Source organism: Caretta caretta, chromosome 3, assembly GCF_965140235.1.
Source record: "Caretta caretta isolate rCarCar2 chromosome 3, rCarCar1.hap1, whole genome shotgun sequence".
Lineage (NCBI taxonomy): Eukaryota > Metazoa > Chordata > Testudines > Cheloniidae > Caretta > Caretta caretta.
Window position 1 is genome coordinate 22465204 of NC_134208.1, and position 15897 is coordinate 22481100.

Here is a 15897-nt window from a genome sequence, read left to right on the forward strand (position 1 = left end):
CATTTACTCCTGTTTAGTTGAAATACTGTAGGTGCTTCCTTGGCTTGGGGCAGGGACTCAAAATTTGGCAGGAGGTACATTCTGCTGCCCCTGTGAAAATCTGACCAAACTTAGTTGAATTTTAGGCCTTTGAAAACTGTTGTTTGCACATGCTAAATGCAGGCTTGTAAGAGTTGGCATCAATATTCTCCAAAGATTCCAAGGGCACTGAGCATGCACTAGTCCACAGCTTCAGGAGCTGAACAGGACTTCCTTTAAATTGGTCTTCGGGACTGTAGTGGCACCAGGCACTGGAACTGAGAGCAGGGAGACTCTTTCCTATGCTCTCAATGCTTCCTCTGCTGTCATTTTGGAAGAGGCGGAGGAAGCAGCCTGACTGGAGTGCATAAGGGGTAGAGATAGAGACATGCTGCAGGCAATAGGAGCAGAGAGGGACACAGCATAAGGGTTTATAACCTCTATAGCACATTGCCCTCCATAGCCTTGAACCTAGCATTCTAGAGTTTCATCATTTTTCTGCTGTCTCGCCATTCACTGTGGGGATCCACTTGCAAAGTGTCTCTCTTGTAAGAAGTCTGCTGATAGACTTACTCAGGGTTGCTCTTATTGCTCCAGTGGAGGAGGTGTGTGCTGAACTTTGATGATCCTCATGGGGGTTGACGGGGTTCTGCATGGTGGAATTTGTTTTTCAGTTTGCTTTTTAAATGCTTAAGAAATGACATTTTAAGAAAACTATCTCAAAAGAGTATCAAGATTGAAAAATCAAGCGCTCGAATTCGGAAATCCAAGAATTAAGATTGCCTGTGCAACTCTATTCAGCTTCTTTGTGCCATCTTCAGTTTACAGTCTTTATTTACATGCTCCCAGTATTTTCCCCCACAGGATTTCTGTGTTAATCAGTGCACAGGATGGACCTGTGGATGAATTGAGGTGAGGGAGAATGTAGCTGTAGTCTATAGGATCCTTGTATTATTTGTTACAGAAGTTGAAAGGTGTGGAGTGAATGAAATGGGACTACAGGAAGAGAGAGGATGATACTGTGATTTAGGCAGTTGACTACTGTGCTGGAAATTTGGATTTTATCCCTGTTACTGCGTGGTGCTGGTCAAGTGACTTAAACTAAACTTCACAGGTGGCCTCTAATTGTGTGTTCCTCTTCTGGGTACCTGACTTGAGATCCCGAGGTCAGATTTGCAGAAGTGCTGAGCACTCACTACTAAAGCTGAAGTTGGTTGGACCTGTGCTTTGAATATATCAAGAGTTGTAAAAATGTGAAGTACTGTGAAAAGATCAGACCTTAGATATCTCGCATTGAGTAGCCAACATTCATGGACTCATGACAGTGGGACCTCACTTCCCATGAGTGTTGTCAAAGTAAATTCATCAATGTTTGTGAAGTACTCAGATACTACAGAGAGGAATATTGTAGAAATACCCATACAGAGACTACTGATTATGTGTTCAATACAGAGTTTGGATGGGGGTATGTAAAATAAAGCCTGAGACAACACATTTGATGAAAAGAGTTAAAAACCTGAATGGTTACGCTTTTGAGGAACACCATCTATCCTGTGCACTGAATGAGGCAGGGATCCTGTGGAAATATAGTATATGATCATGTAAATTAAGGTTGCACAGGTAACTTTATTCTGGCATTTCCTAACTTTAAAGTGCTTGATTTTTTTTTTTTTTTTTGGAACCTTTGCAATATATCAGGGATAGTATATATCAGGGATGGCCAAACTTACTGACCCTCTTCACCACATACGACGGTCTTCCGATGTTCGAGAGACGGGGTGTGACTGTTAGGTCTTGGGGCTTCAGACTTGTGGAAATGGGGGGTCTCGGGCCTACAGCTCCATGGGAGGTGACTGCCAGGGCTTGAGGCTGAAGTCCCGAACTCCCCCTCCCCACTGGGCAAAAGCCAGAGGCATCATGTCACCCCCTCCTGATTCTTGCCAGTGTTTGCTGGCCCTGCTTGGTCACATGGTTCTGCTGGGACCCCTCCCTGCATGGCAGCCGGCAAGCTGTGAGCTGCCAAAGAGATGCTGCTTTTGCTACTACCTCTCCTTGCAGAGCTAAAGCAGAGGCCCCTCTCTGCAGCTTACAGCTGTTTTGCTACTGCGTCTCCAGGCAAAGCTAACACCTGGAAGCTGCAGGGAGGGGCTGTTAAGGTGGGGGAGGCATGCTGGGGGTTGTGACTCAAACTGTTGGGAGGGGCCTTTAAATTGTGGGCGCCCTCCCCCTCCTCCCCCCCAAGCATCAGTCATCTTTTGCAGAAGCCCCTAGCACCACCCACCCCCCTCTTCCTGCAGGGCAGAAGCCCTGAACTCTCCTCTGAGTCTGGTAGGTGGAGAATGGGGGAGGAGGGGTGGGGAGAGGCTCCGCAAGCCGCACTTTAACTGTACAAGAGCCATAGTTTGGCCACCCCAGTTATATATATTTGAACCAGCTTGCTTGCGTGTGGGAGGAGCATATGGAATGATCTCTGTGATTTTATTTTGTTTAAATACATACCTAGATAAATTTAAGCAATTGCTTTTATTTTTTCTGTCTTACCCTCTTCCTTTCTGGAATTATATATTGTTCCTCCTTTTCCATTTCTGAGGCCCTTATGTTGACTCAGATATTAGGTACTTTGTAGTGGACACAAGTTACTCTATATCTGTATGTTCCTGTCCCTGCATTTTGGTTTGGAGAGAGAAAGGGAGAGATGTGTTTTCCTAGCCATACTCTCCTTTTCATGCCTCCTTTTATTCTTGCTTAGTCTCCTTTTTTGTGTCCCTTGTTTCTCTGTTCTGCATTCATTTTAAGTGTTTTTTGTTTTCTCTCTTCCCCCCTCCACTCCCCCACCCAAACCTCAGAATTCCAGAATGAAACTGACATAAACTTAATCAGTTTCATTTGTAGGAAAAATATTTTCCAGAGTTTCAAAGTGAAACTGACTAGGACAGAGTCATTTTAATTCCAGCACTTAATTTTAATATTCCCACCTGTACTGCTGCAGGAACTGTCCTCCCCCAAAATATTTTTGTGGGTGGATTTTAAATGTGGTTTTGCCTGGAAATGCAAGAAACTCTCGATCCCACGCCTAATTTAACTTAAGAGGTAGGTATGTGTGCGGTGATGGGGGTGAGGGTTTTTTAGCTCTTTCTCTATATATTTATTTACACGCAAATAATGGTAGAATGGAAGAAATAGAAAATATATTTAAAAGTATAAGAAGAAATAGATTAGAAGATTCCACTCAACTATGGCAAATGATGTTGCTCTTTAAACCCTGGAATCAGAAACCTGTTTATTAACATTGAAAGTAAAAAATAGTGCTTCTAAACTTCAATGCCACATAGGAAAAAATTATTTTTAAAGAGAATCGATATTTCAAAATAAAAATCCAATTCAATTTAGGGAAGCTCAAGCTCTTGAACTTCTTTGGGATGTATAATATTAGAGCTTCCCAGTTTCATTGACATTTTTCCAGTGTAAATGTACATATACATGAAAATTATTTTCAAAATTTGTTTTCTGGATGTTTAGCTCAACCTGAGATCTAGTTGACATTTAGGGAATATTGCAAAAATACTGCCTTCTGGGTTTGTTCATTGGCATAAAATTCTTCAAGGAGAGGAGAGATGTTGACCTGTGCTTTTTTCCCCCAAAACACGTTTTTACTAGTAAACATTTTATTTTGTATTGTCTAGGCTATCAAGTACTAGCCCCTACTGCCTATTATGATCAGACTGGTGCCTTAGTAGTAGGCCCTGGAGCAAGAACTGGCCTTGGAGCACCAGTCAGATTGGTGGCCTCAACTCCTGTTATAATTAGTTCTGCAGCAGCACAAGCAGGTAAGTATTAGACCTGCCATACATTTTTTTTCAAGTTTTATATTGCAACTTCTCACTCTAATCTTTTTTGAGGAATATCCAGTATTAATTATGGTACTTACTCTATGTAAACCCTGCAAAGATTACTGGTTCTGAAAGATATATCATACATGCTCTCCTTCCTTTTTCTCTCATGCCTTTCCCCATACAGGCACACCCCTGCAAATGCTGCTGCTTCTCAAAGGTATAGCTTCCCTCCCTTTTTTCCTCACCCCTCTCCCCATATACATACAGGGACATCCCTGCAAATATTACTGCTTCTAAAAGAGTGCATTCTCTCCTTCCCCTCTCCCCATGCATATACATGCACTTCCCATCAGTCTCTAAAAGGATGCTTTCCCTAAGGAAGCACCATTTCATTGCTTCGGCCTGGCAGAAGGTTATGGATTGCCCTGGGGCCTCATGGAGAAAGCAGCAAGGATTAAAATGTACAGTAGGTAATAGGAAGAAAGGGAGAACTTAATATGACATCAAAAGGTTCTAGTTCTATTTTCTACCCTTCAATAGTTGTAGGGTCTGGTGCTCGTTTCTTTAGTACATTGTACATTTTGCATTAGCTTGTGGCTCCCATAAAATTCAAATCGTAACTCCTGGCACCAGATGGACAAAATGAACCTGTAGAAAATCTCAGAAAATAAGACTTTGTTGACCCTCTCCAGCTGCTTATTTTTATCCAGAGCTCATTTTTGACAGTTGCAGATGAAGGCATCTTTCAATTGTTAGTTACAACACTGCTATCCCAACCTTGATTACAAAAATCCCATTCTGCACAGTCATGTCTGCACTGAAAATTTTCTGAATTGCATTGACAATTTCCCACAGCCTCAATTATCCAAAAATAATCATTTTTTCCCTTGGATAATCAAGATTGTACAGTATTGCAAAGTATATTTTAGTCCTTAATTTAAGGTGTACATATCTACTTCTTTGGGAGGGATCCATGAACATAAGATTAGATCTGAATAGTCCATTTGCAAGGTCAAAATGTTTTAGAGAGCCGTTATGATGATTGAAAACATGTGTCTTACAGCTGCAGCAGCTTCAGCTGGAGGAACAGCAAACAATCTCGCGGGAGCCACGAACGGTCTATTTCGGCCACTTGGTGCCCAACCACAACAGCCGCAGCAGCAAACAAATAGTAGTCTACAATCTAATTCATTTTATGGCAGTAACTCTTTGACCAATAACTCCCAGAGCAGTTCCCTTTTTTCACATGGTCCTGGCCAACCAGGAAGTACATCTCTTGGCTTTGGAAGTAGCAGCTCCTTAGGAGCAGCTATCGGCTCTGCACTTGGCGGATTTGGCTCATCAGGTAGGTTCTTTAACATAGTGAGGAGATTTTATGAGATTTGTGCTTTAAGGAAAAAATACATGACTCTTGCTTCCACACATATTTCCAGATAGAACTTGAAAAATAGGTTATTTAGGTTTAAAACAAAAATAGCCACATAATCTAGAGAGAAGAGCAAGAGTCTGTTTAATCCACTAGGCCTTCTGTATAAGAAGCAACTTGTTCTCTTAATAAATTAGTAATATAAAAAAATACACCTCAGTCAGAAACCTCTCAAAAATTACTTTCCTATAATAAGCACTGTATACTAGTCTAGAATGTTCTTGTGTTTGTTTATTTTTAGAAAGCTGCTCAGGCAATACTGCATTTTGTGTTTTTAAAAATATTATAAAACCATTGATTAGCCCATCGCTTTTGAGGTGTAACTTGCTTTTTATGTCTTGAAATTTTTTTTAAATTATTTTAGAACTATTGATTGAAATAGTATTTCACACTCACACACCAGATATGACCAAATGTTGTGCTCATCCTTACATGATATTTTAAAGGGCCTTAGGCTGTGATTCTGCAAAGAGTTACTCCAGTTAGTAGTCTCATAGTCTTCATTTGGATTGCTCTGATAAGTATAGTTAAGCATGCCTGTAATTCTTGACAGGACTGTGGCCTTAATCATTATCATAGATGTCCCAAAATTGAATTGTCTATTTTGAAAAACACTATATGACACACAGCCATAATGTTCTTGATTTTTTTTAGTTGTAGTAGAAACTTGACACACTCTTTTTATTCACATAAGAGCACATGGAAAGGTAGCTTTTCCTGTTCAAATCATTTCTTCATCAACTCTACAAGCTGGAAACTCAACTCCTTTGTAGAAAATCTCTTCCTCAGCTATATACATCCATTAGTCATTAGTTACTTATGGCACTGGGTTGCTTACTAAGTTTATTTTAGTAACATCAGTAGAACACTCTAACAATTGCATGCAGTTCTCAATGAATAAATGTTGGGGCAAAATTTTGAGCTTACACACTTCAACAGTATTCTTTTAAGTATGGCATATATACAGATTGTGTCAACATTGTTTTCCACTAAGGAATATGAATAACATTCATTGTGATAAAACTACTAAAGCCAGGAAATCTAGAATCAAAGCTTACAATCTGGCCTTTAATTATGCCAATTTTGGGGGAATTAAGAGCACCCAAATATGACCCCTTTCTTTAAAAACAAAAAACTAGAAGGGTATTCAGTTGTGTTCTCAAATGATCTCAAGCAGTGTTGATACAGATGGGCCTTAATTACAAAGTAATTGTGCATTCCCATTTCTAAACTTTTAAATGTAGATTTCTCTGCTGAACCACTCTGTAATCTTTCTGTGTACTGTTAAACAGCCCTGTTCTGCTCCAGATTTGGTTGCGCTTTATTGGCTGATGAAGTGAATCGTATGTGTATATATATATATTTTTAATGTACAAGATATAAACCCTGTAGGAAATCTCTAAACATGTAGAATATTTTTAAATTCACAACTTGTTGAGCAGCAGCATCAAAAAGACAACCCCACAACTTAAATAAATGTCAACCACATATCGGCCCACCACTGAGGCAAAAATTACCCTTCCAGCATGTTTTGAAAGTCAACAGATTGAGCCCTCTGTCGTATAGCAGTGGGTACCTTGGCTGCAGCCCCAAGATGCTGAAATCTCTCAATCGTTACTCCAGCTGACTTTACTGACAGGTGAGCCCTTCATGAGGAAAGAAGCAGTCTGTGCTTTGTATTTTGAGAAGTGTAGAGGAACCCTTAGGATGAGTTGCTACCTAATATATTCAGGTGCCCTTGTGCCAAGTATAGTTCATACCTACCAAACCACGGCCTTTTTTAAAACCTATATAGTTGCTGATAAAAATACTAATTATAACAGCTTTGATAACTGAACTGTAGAACCCCTTCCTATGTAAAATGATGTTAATGCATACTTGCCACAAATTAAAGGGGAATTTGCTTAATAGTTGACTTGTCAGAGTACTGAGCTTCTCTCTCTGTCTCCACTCAGTGCCTTGCAAGACCTGGGTACTAATTAAATGGGAAGAATGAAGACTGACAGGCAAAAACATAGCTCTTTCCTGTAAAAATAAAAAAATTAACAAACTAATTAAGCACTCCAAAGTAAATCTGTGGTAAACCTAATATCCTAACTGACTGGCTGGGAAACAAAGTAGCGCAAACAGAGGCAGGCATGCTTGTGATGACTATGAATTGTACTACTCTGCTCTCGTATATAAATTACACACACAAACCTATATTAAAAGAACATTGTTAAGGATGCAAAGTCAAGCACTTAGTTAGGAAATGCTCAGTATTAAGGTTGCTTGTGCACCCTTAATTTGGCCCTCTTCTGCACATGCATTATGCTACATTTTTAATTACATGATTATGACCTATTTATTCCACAGGACCCCTACCTTATTCAGTTCACTAGATGGACCTGGTTTTGGGGATGAATCAGGATTGTATAGTGAAGGAAAGTCTGTACAACCCTTCTTCGTTTGTTGTAGAAGTTGGAAAATGTGTAGTGAGGCAGAGGAATGCAGGAAGAGAAAGCATGGTTTCATGGTGAAGGCAGTTGAATGCTGCCCTGGAGAATTGGATTCTATTCCTGCATTTATCACAGAGATCCTGTGTGATACTGGGCAAGTTACTTAAATCAAACTTTTCAAAGGTGGTCATTAATTGTGTTCCTCAGTTTCTTGATGCTGGATTTGAGACATTGGGTTCTGATTTGCAGAAATGCTGGGCACTCACAGTTGCAACTGAAGTCTATGGGGTAATACACCCACTCATCTCACAGAGCTATTGTGAAGATAAATTCATTAATTTTGTGAAGCACTCAGATCCTATAGTGAGAAGTGCCACAGAAAAATGGATGCGGAAATTGTGTGTAGTAAATAAGATATGGGATCACCTATTGAACAATAAGAGGAAAACAAAATATTGAATAGCTACTCATTAAGACATCTCTATGCACTGAAAAAGGTAGTGGAAAAAATAGTATGTAATCATGTAATTAAAGATTGTATTGTAATGCGTACTCCCAAGGGGGCCAAATTAGGCAACCTTAATTCTGGCATTTCCTGACTTGTGAGTTCTTGCACTTGCAACCTTAATAACATTATTTTAATGTAGTTCTTTGTATGCAATTTCTTACTTTTTAAAAAGGTAAACTAAAAAACCAAAATGCAATCATATTGCATCAAGTAGACACCCATATCGTTCATCAGCAGGGTTGGTACCTTTAGACCCATTCTCTGCTCCTCACACTTCTCGTCCCAGGTTTCTTAACTTCCCCCCCAGCTCCTTATATCCAGTCTCCTTACCTAGCTAGGCCCAGTCCCATTCTGTGCCCTCCCCTCCTCCCCCCCTTTCCCCTAGCTCCTTGTCTGATATGTCTCTGTCCCTGGGCTTCTTTTCTAGTGTCAGTGTTTTGTGTCTGCCCCCCAGTTCCTTGTCCCAGTCTCCACGTTGGCATCTCCTCTGATCTCCAGCCTCCTTTGATTCTTTCTCCTTGCCCAGTGAGCTCCCAGTCCAAGCCTTCTTGTCCCATTCAGTGCCTGGGCCCATCAGCAGGAGACAATAAGAGCGCAGAAAAGAGAGTCTCCAGACTATCAGTTCTGGTGTTCAGCCCAGGCACAGCATGCAACAGCCTAGAGCTGAAGTTGCGTGGAAAGTCCTGCTTGGTCTTGGGGGAGGGGATATGCCTAGTGTAGACTTTTTGGAGATTTTAGCTGATACTCTAGTCTCTACTGAGCATATGCAAACTATTTTTTTCCCCAAAGGCTTATAACTTGAACAAATCTGGACAGTTTTTACAGGGACAACAAGGCTCATCCCTGACACAAAGACCACCCTCAGCCAAATTTAAAGTTTCTGTTCCAAACCTTGGGGATACGAGAGCTTCTTAAAAGTTGCCAGAATTTAACATAAATAAAGCATATTCTTCACTAACCCCAGTCTCTCTGAAATGGCTGAACTGTTCTGAATGAAATTTTCCAAAAAATTCAGCTTGAGGCAGGAATGCAGCAAGGAAAATTTCAGCCCAAATGGTTAAAGTTTGGTAAACTTAAAAGCAACTGAAAATCAGGATCTTGTAGTAATAATAATACATGGTGCTTCCAGTCCTAGGAATTGACGGGCAACCTTAATAGTTTGCAGTGCTACCTGCCCCACCTATTATTTTTATATTTATACATGTCAGAGCTTAAAACTGTCAGCTTTGATCCTGTCCTTTTTAAACTGACATAAAAATCAATTTGCCAAACTGAGTTCAAGATGTGCTCATTACTTTTGGAAGTGCAGCAGCATTAGTTACGTTCACCAGTGTGCTAGAAATGTTCCAAAATTAAAACAAGAACTCTGTTTTAACATTTCACTATTACATAACATTACAGAATATTTTAGTTTGTAAAATGGTGATTCATATGTATCCCTTCATTTATCCTAGAATGGTCATCAGCCTGCTGATACTACTGGGCCATTCTAAGAAATACAATACACTAATACAATTTAGCCTAAGCTTCTAGTCCGTAATTTACTTTCAAGCAATACCACAATAGCGTTTAAAGCTGTTCCCAGTTCCTCCCCTTATTTTGTTTATCCCACCCTGTGCTCTGCTTCTCCTCTTTTCAGCTTATGATCCTTTATGATCATAAGATCCCTTTATGATCTTCCTCCAAAATATTCTCTCTTTGAAAACCAACAACTCTCTCAGAGAATTTGAAAACTGACTCTAGCAGAATTACTTTCTTAGAATGGCCAGTTGGTTTCCACAGTTCTAAGAGGTGTCTGACAAAGAAGAGAAGTTCAGTAGCAGCTGGGGCAAAAGTGAAGGAGATTCATTATTTTATTTTCTCAGCTTTTAAGCAAATACTTTTATTTTATCCAGCCTGTTTCCTGAAACCAAGTGGCACCAACTTGAATTATTTCCTGTGGGGAATTTTTTTTGCAGATATTAGTGGCAATACTTTCAGCACCACTGAACCATATAAAGCATAGTGTAGGAAATTTCTGACTGCTGGTCCCAAAGCCTGAAGTGAGGACACTAAAACATAGTACTACAATATACCAGTAAAAAGTCTGAAGTGAAATGTCAAAAGATTTGGGCATTGAGTAAAATACTTCCTTATCTGTGGTATGTTTATACCCGTTTGTGATTTATTCAAAAGCATGTACGGTTATCACAGTAATTGTCTTTATCATAACAATTGTTATAGTTATTGTGATCACATCTGTTATTGCCCAGCTGTAGTTGGGGATAGGTTTTATTCAGTTGACACTGTATGTAATTAGGGTTTTTTTATTTCTTCTTCAGTTGGCAGTTCTGCAAGTAGTAGTGCCACAAGGAGAGATTCTCTATCTACTAGTTCTGACTTGTACAAAAGATCTAGTAGCAGCCTAGCACCCATAGGGCAGCCATTTTACAATAGTCTGGGATTTTCCTCCTCTCCAAGTCCAATAGGCATGCCTCTGCCAAGCCAAACTCCAGGACATTCACTTACGCCACCGCCATCACTTTCATCACATGGATCCTCATCCAGTTTGCATTTAGGTAAAAACAAAACAAAACCCTTTTTGTTTGTATGTGTGTGTGTATTTCTATATGTGTAAGATATTGTATGTTGCATAAAAGATGTCACACTATCTTTGCTGTCCGACAGTTTTTAATTAGAGGGCCCAGTCCTGAGTGCACTCAAACTCTCATTGGTGTGACAGTGGAGAGCACACAGCCTTTTGCAGTGTGGAGCCAACAATTGATTTTCTACCACTCTTCAGATGCGAAAAGTAGAAAGAAAGGTCTGATGCCCAGTAAGACAACTCAATTTTTGTAGTATATATTCCTTTTTACTATGTTCAACAGGCAAAAGTGTATTATTCTTCTTTGTGATTTGTGTACTATTCATATTTATAAAGGACCCTTTAAGATGAGGAAATGTATTGTTTGATAGTGAAATAGCTTTCACTATCACCTGGTATAGCTAATGTTAGGAGAAAAACTTGAGCAAAGCTCACAATATTGAATGTATTGAAGGATCATCTTGAATCAATTAGTCTGCTGTCTTGAGGTCAGCTACTTTGCCAGGACATCAAGGATTATCACCAAGCAGATGAAGAAAATCAAGTGGCTATAGATCCATAATGCATTCTTTCTGTGGTGCCCCTCTGTATTATTTTCAAATTCTTTGTTAACAATAGTTCTAGAAATATTTGATCCAGTAAGAACATGTGTGGTGGCTTGATCTTAAAACACAAACACCACACTCACCCAAACCCACAAACAGGTATATTTGTGGAAGATCCTGTGTTTAATTCAGGGTTACTTCATAAAACCTTTTCCCCTTTTTTGCTGTAAATTTTTGTGGTTTTCTACATTTGGATGCATGATTGCACATAACTATTAGAATGAATTTCACTTGGCCCCATTGACTACTGTACACAGTCGTCCATCCATGCAGACAGTAGACAATTTAATCCCTGTACACTTTTATGTTTTGGTACAAAGTAAAACAGGAAGATTTGTGAACTGAAGCTCTAGGGAAATAGAAATTTCTTGAAGCAAGAAATGTTTAAGTGGTATATGTATTCATGTTAAGCATAATTGAAATATACAATACATTTACAATTTAGTGTCCCCCTTTAGTATGACTTTATGGTTATATCCTGACTTTTCTAAATAAAAAATGGGTAAGGGGACATTTTAGCACACTTGATTTTTTTTAACCTTTTTTCCTTTTTTATGTCTATAAAGTGCACCTTTTGGGCTGAGATCAAGCACGGAAAGTTTCAGCCCAAATGGAAGCTTTTCAGAAAATTGTATCTGACAATGGTGTTATCAAGGAAACCATTTTGCAGTTTTTAACTAGAGCTTTCACTAATAATGAAAGCTATAATTTAAATCCAAAATTTGAGGAGCTTTATTTATATATGTAAATTTGATATCTGTATGTTTAGTGAACTGTGTTAAATAACAGGAGCCTTTCCAGTTTTGAGAAAATATATAAGTGCCATCAGTATCAAGGATTACACCTGTCATCAAAATTGTGTTAAACACAGGATTTAAACAGTTTAGATTGTCTGCCTGACAATGTGGGCTAAGCACAATTGTTTGTTAAAATAGCGTTCTGGATTAATGGCTAAATAGTATGTAGAGACCATAAAGTTATATTCTGAAAAGTGACTTTATAAAATGGACCATGAGCTTCCATGCTCACTTTGTCTCAAACATTTCCAGTTCAGATACGATCAGTTTACATGTAAAATTGTTTTTCTGTCCTGCAAAATCAGCTTAAAATCTGAAAATCATTGTGTTCTTTTTAGCGCTCATAATTAACAGTAATGAAGATTCAGTTACACTTCTGCAGTCCGATTGTCTCTAATGGCATTGCACAAACATAAAGGGGGCCCTGCAATTGAAATTTAGTTACCTGTTCTATTAATTTTTCTCTTGGAAAGCTATGTTGACTCAGTAGTGCTGTCAGGTACAAAAAGTAGCAAAAGTTGTTACTGAAGTAAACAGATATGTCTCAATACAAATAGAAAGCAGATTTAAGGAAGAAGTCATTCTTACTTTTCATGTTTCAGAGTAGAACAATACTTTAAGGCTGTGTTTGCACTGCAGTTTTCATCTGTATTTTGATAATGCCTGTCAAACACAGTTCTAATCCCCCTTTGGATCTGGTGTTGAAGCCATTTGTCCTGCCTGCTGGTATGGACAGGATTAACTACACTTAACTCCTGTTCTCTTAAAATGGTGGTTGGGACTCAGTTGATCCTGTCCACACCACTGCAACTGTGGGTGGAAACATACATGGTTTATACTTTTTCAGACCCTGCTGCAAATTATAATGTTGACACAGCCTAAACAACCAACTGCTCCTTTGCAAGAAATTAATGCTATTTTAAAATCTTCAATCTCCTGCCACCAACTCCTTTCTTTCCCACTTGACAAAGTGTGAGCTCACTTCAGTTATTTTAGTCTTTTGTCCCATATTGTCAAGCCATCACAGTACAAGCTGGTTGCTTGTAACAGCTCCTTTCTAATAGCCAATCTCAGTAGAAAGGCTGTGAATTGACTGATGCAGGACACTTGAACTATTCTTTCACTCACAGTGATAAAACTGTGAGCCCAACTGGTTTTAAGCCATGTTTAAAACACTGGGACTACTTTTGTTTTAAGTATTCTAGACCAGAGCAGAGTTTTGAAGCTATGCTTTGTCCATGTGGTCCAGGCAAAGCTTCTTAGCCTGAACTGCTGATGCTGTTTCATCTTTACCATAGAAGTGGCCTTAAGAATTGGTCAGTCTGTTTGAGAGTTGAGGCCCACTGTCAGGCCATGTGGGGTACTGTGTAGCGCCTTGACTGCAGAGGACTTCTGTAAACCAGACATCATAAGCACTGAATTCATTTCTGAAATATAGACAAAAGAAATTATGAAAAACCTGTATATACTTGAGACCTTTACATTTTCACTTGAGTGGATGAAAAATAGAGCTGACCTCCTCTTACCTGAGGATCAGCTGGGGCTGTTCCCTTATTACAAAAAAAAAACAAGAAAAAAACCCCTGTGTTAAATAATTAAATGTACTGTATTTTTATGTTAGAAAGTAAGATTGTTAACCACACTTAAACACAACAGCTATTGTATGGCAGAGCTGTTTTACTTCGTGGGGAGAAATTCTTGAACAAATAATTTAATAAGTATTAACTACTTTCTTGATATCTAAAGGAATTGGAGAGACTGGACTTTTAAAATATTCTTTTTTCATTTTTTTCCTGTTTCATGAAATAATGTGTACTATCTAAGTTAGATAGTAGTAGTTTACTTAATATTCATAGGACTGTTTAAAATTTGTATTGGCCCAATTATTACTTTACCATATTGAAGATCTCCCTTATGTAAAATCAGAGGTGATAACAAAAAAATGTATTCTTTGTTACCATATTAGGCATACTGTGCCCTTGATCTCATACTAGATGATATCCTGTTAGATTCACTTCTTGTTAATCGTTCAGTCTCTAAACTTGACCTGGGAGATCAGTCGGCAAATTTTTGTAGCTAGTGCTTTGAAAGCTAGTCATTGTCCAATCCATTTAATGAACAGAGCAATGCATTATGTATCAGTTGGCCAATTCATTTAAAAGAATTGGCCTACTTGACCTCTGTTTTGGTATTGGAATCTGTAAAATAAACATGGTTTTTGAATTTTTGTAGAACAAACCTGACATAGTAAGGTAACCAGAAGGACTTTAGTAACTAGCTCTCAGTTTTGAAGAATTTACAGTGCTATAAACAATAAATTTTTGTGAGGAGAATAACTGAAAGGTGTCCTGGACTATAATAATAGCTGGGATGCACTTCTGCGGTTGGTATTGGTTGGATTTTATTTTTTGTGCACTAAGAATGTCTGAGTAGAATAGATGAGAGAAGTACAAAGCTGAGCAATCTTTGTATCTGTTCCAACACAATGAGCAAGAATATATAGTTATACAATAAATATCCATGACTCCTTTTATTTTAGGGTTTTTCATTTGCAGTCTATTCCCTTTATTATTAAGCTAGAACGCTCCTTCTGATGTAATACTTCATTATAATAGCAAAGCTAACCACCTCATCAACCAATCAGTATGCCCCAATATTTTATTTTAACTTTGCAGTAACTCCTAGCAAAGAAAAAATAGTGCTACAGAAGTTTGACAAATTCTCCATGCTGATCAACTATCAAGGGAAGGAGATATGTCTTCCCCCATACCAAGTTGTGCTATGATCTTGTGGTATGTCAGAAGCTAAACATAGCTAGGATAATTCTTGAATAGAATGCCCTAGCCTCTGTTTGCCAGAACCTGAGAATGGGCAACAGGGGATGGATCACTTGATGATTACCTGTTCCATTCATTCCCTCTGGGGTACCTGGCATTGGCCACTGTCGAAAGACAGGATGCTGGGCTAGATGGACCTTTGGTCTGACCCAGTAAGGGCCATTCTTATGTTCTCAAGACGTTATTTCAGCAGAGTTTTGAGTTGGTAATTCAGTGGGTGTTACTGTTTCCTATGAGTTAGTATATACTTTCGTTTACAATATTAAAAATAAAACAAATTGTTTCCAGAGACAATTCTCCAAATAAAATTTGATTGTAAAGTACTTTGAGATCCTTAAGGATGAAATTTTGCTATATAAATTTATTAATACACTTGTGTTAGACAACTTACCCAAAAAGTTAAACAAACAGAAAAATTGTCATACCTAGATTATGCTCTCATGGGCCCTGTTTTTCAAAAGTATGTGTTTTAAATTATTCCTAATTCACACATACAATTCCATCTTTGTGTGCGTGCGCTAATTAGATCCATAAAATACAGGAGCATTTACTCAAAACTATCCTGTTACTTTACAGAGAATAGTTGTGTAATGAAGTAACATGAATTTTAAATCCTGCCAGTCTTATTATGGAGGCAACATTGTAGTAAAGCTGCACTCACATCGCTGTTAAACCAACTTTGCTGAAATCTTGTGGCATTAGATTTACTCCACTATTCTTAAACTAATGATGAGATTGAGTCTTGTATTGTAAATACTTAGAGCTGAAAAGGATAACATTTAAAAGCATGATTTTTTTCAATCTTTAGCTGTTTTTAAAAAAGAAAAGTCTCACTGCATAAACTTTCCCTG

The 15897-nt window shown here is 38.5% G+C and overlaps 1 protein-coding gene across 10 annotated transcripts in view; it reads left to right on the top strand.

The window, feature by feature from the left end:
• Positions 1-15897, top strand: part of PUM2 (pumilio RNA binding family member 2) — a 107656-nt gene that overhangs the window by 71677 nt on the left and 20082 nt on the right. For 4 of the 10 annotated variants that reach the window (XM_048845582.2, XM_048845581.2, XM_048845576.2 and 1 more), the window contains exons 11-14: positions 3702-3845; positions 4036-4068; positions 4915-5196; positions 10545-10781. In XM_048845582.2, the coding sequence (XP_048701539.1) occupies positions 3702-3845; positions 4036-4068; positions 4915-5196; positions 10545-10781 (696 nt within the window). The remainder of the gene's footprint in view (positions 1-3701; positions 3846-4035; positions 4069-4914; positions 5197-10544; positions 10782-15897) is intronic. The other 6 variants (XM_048845574.2, XM_048845577.2, XM_048845579.2 and 3 more) reach the window with 4 other exon arrangements.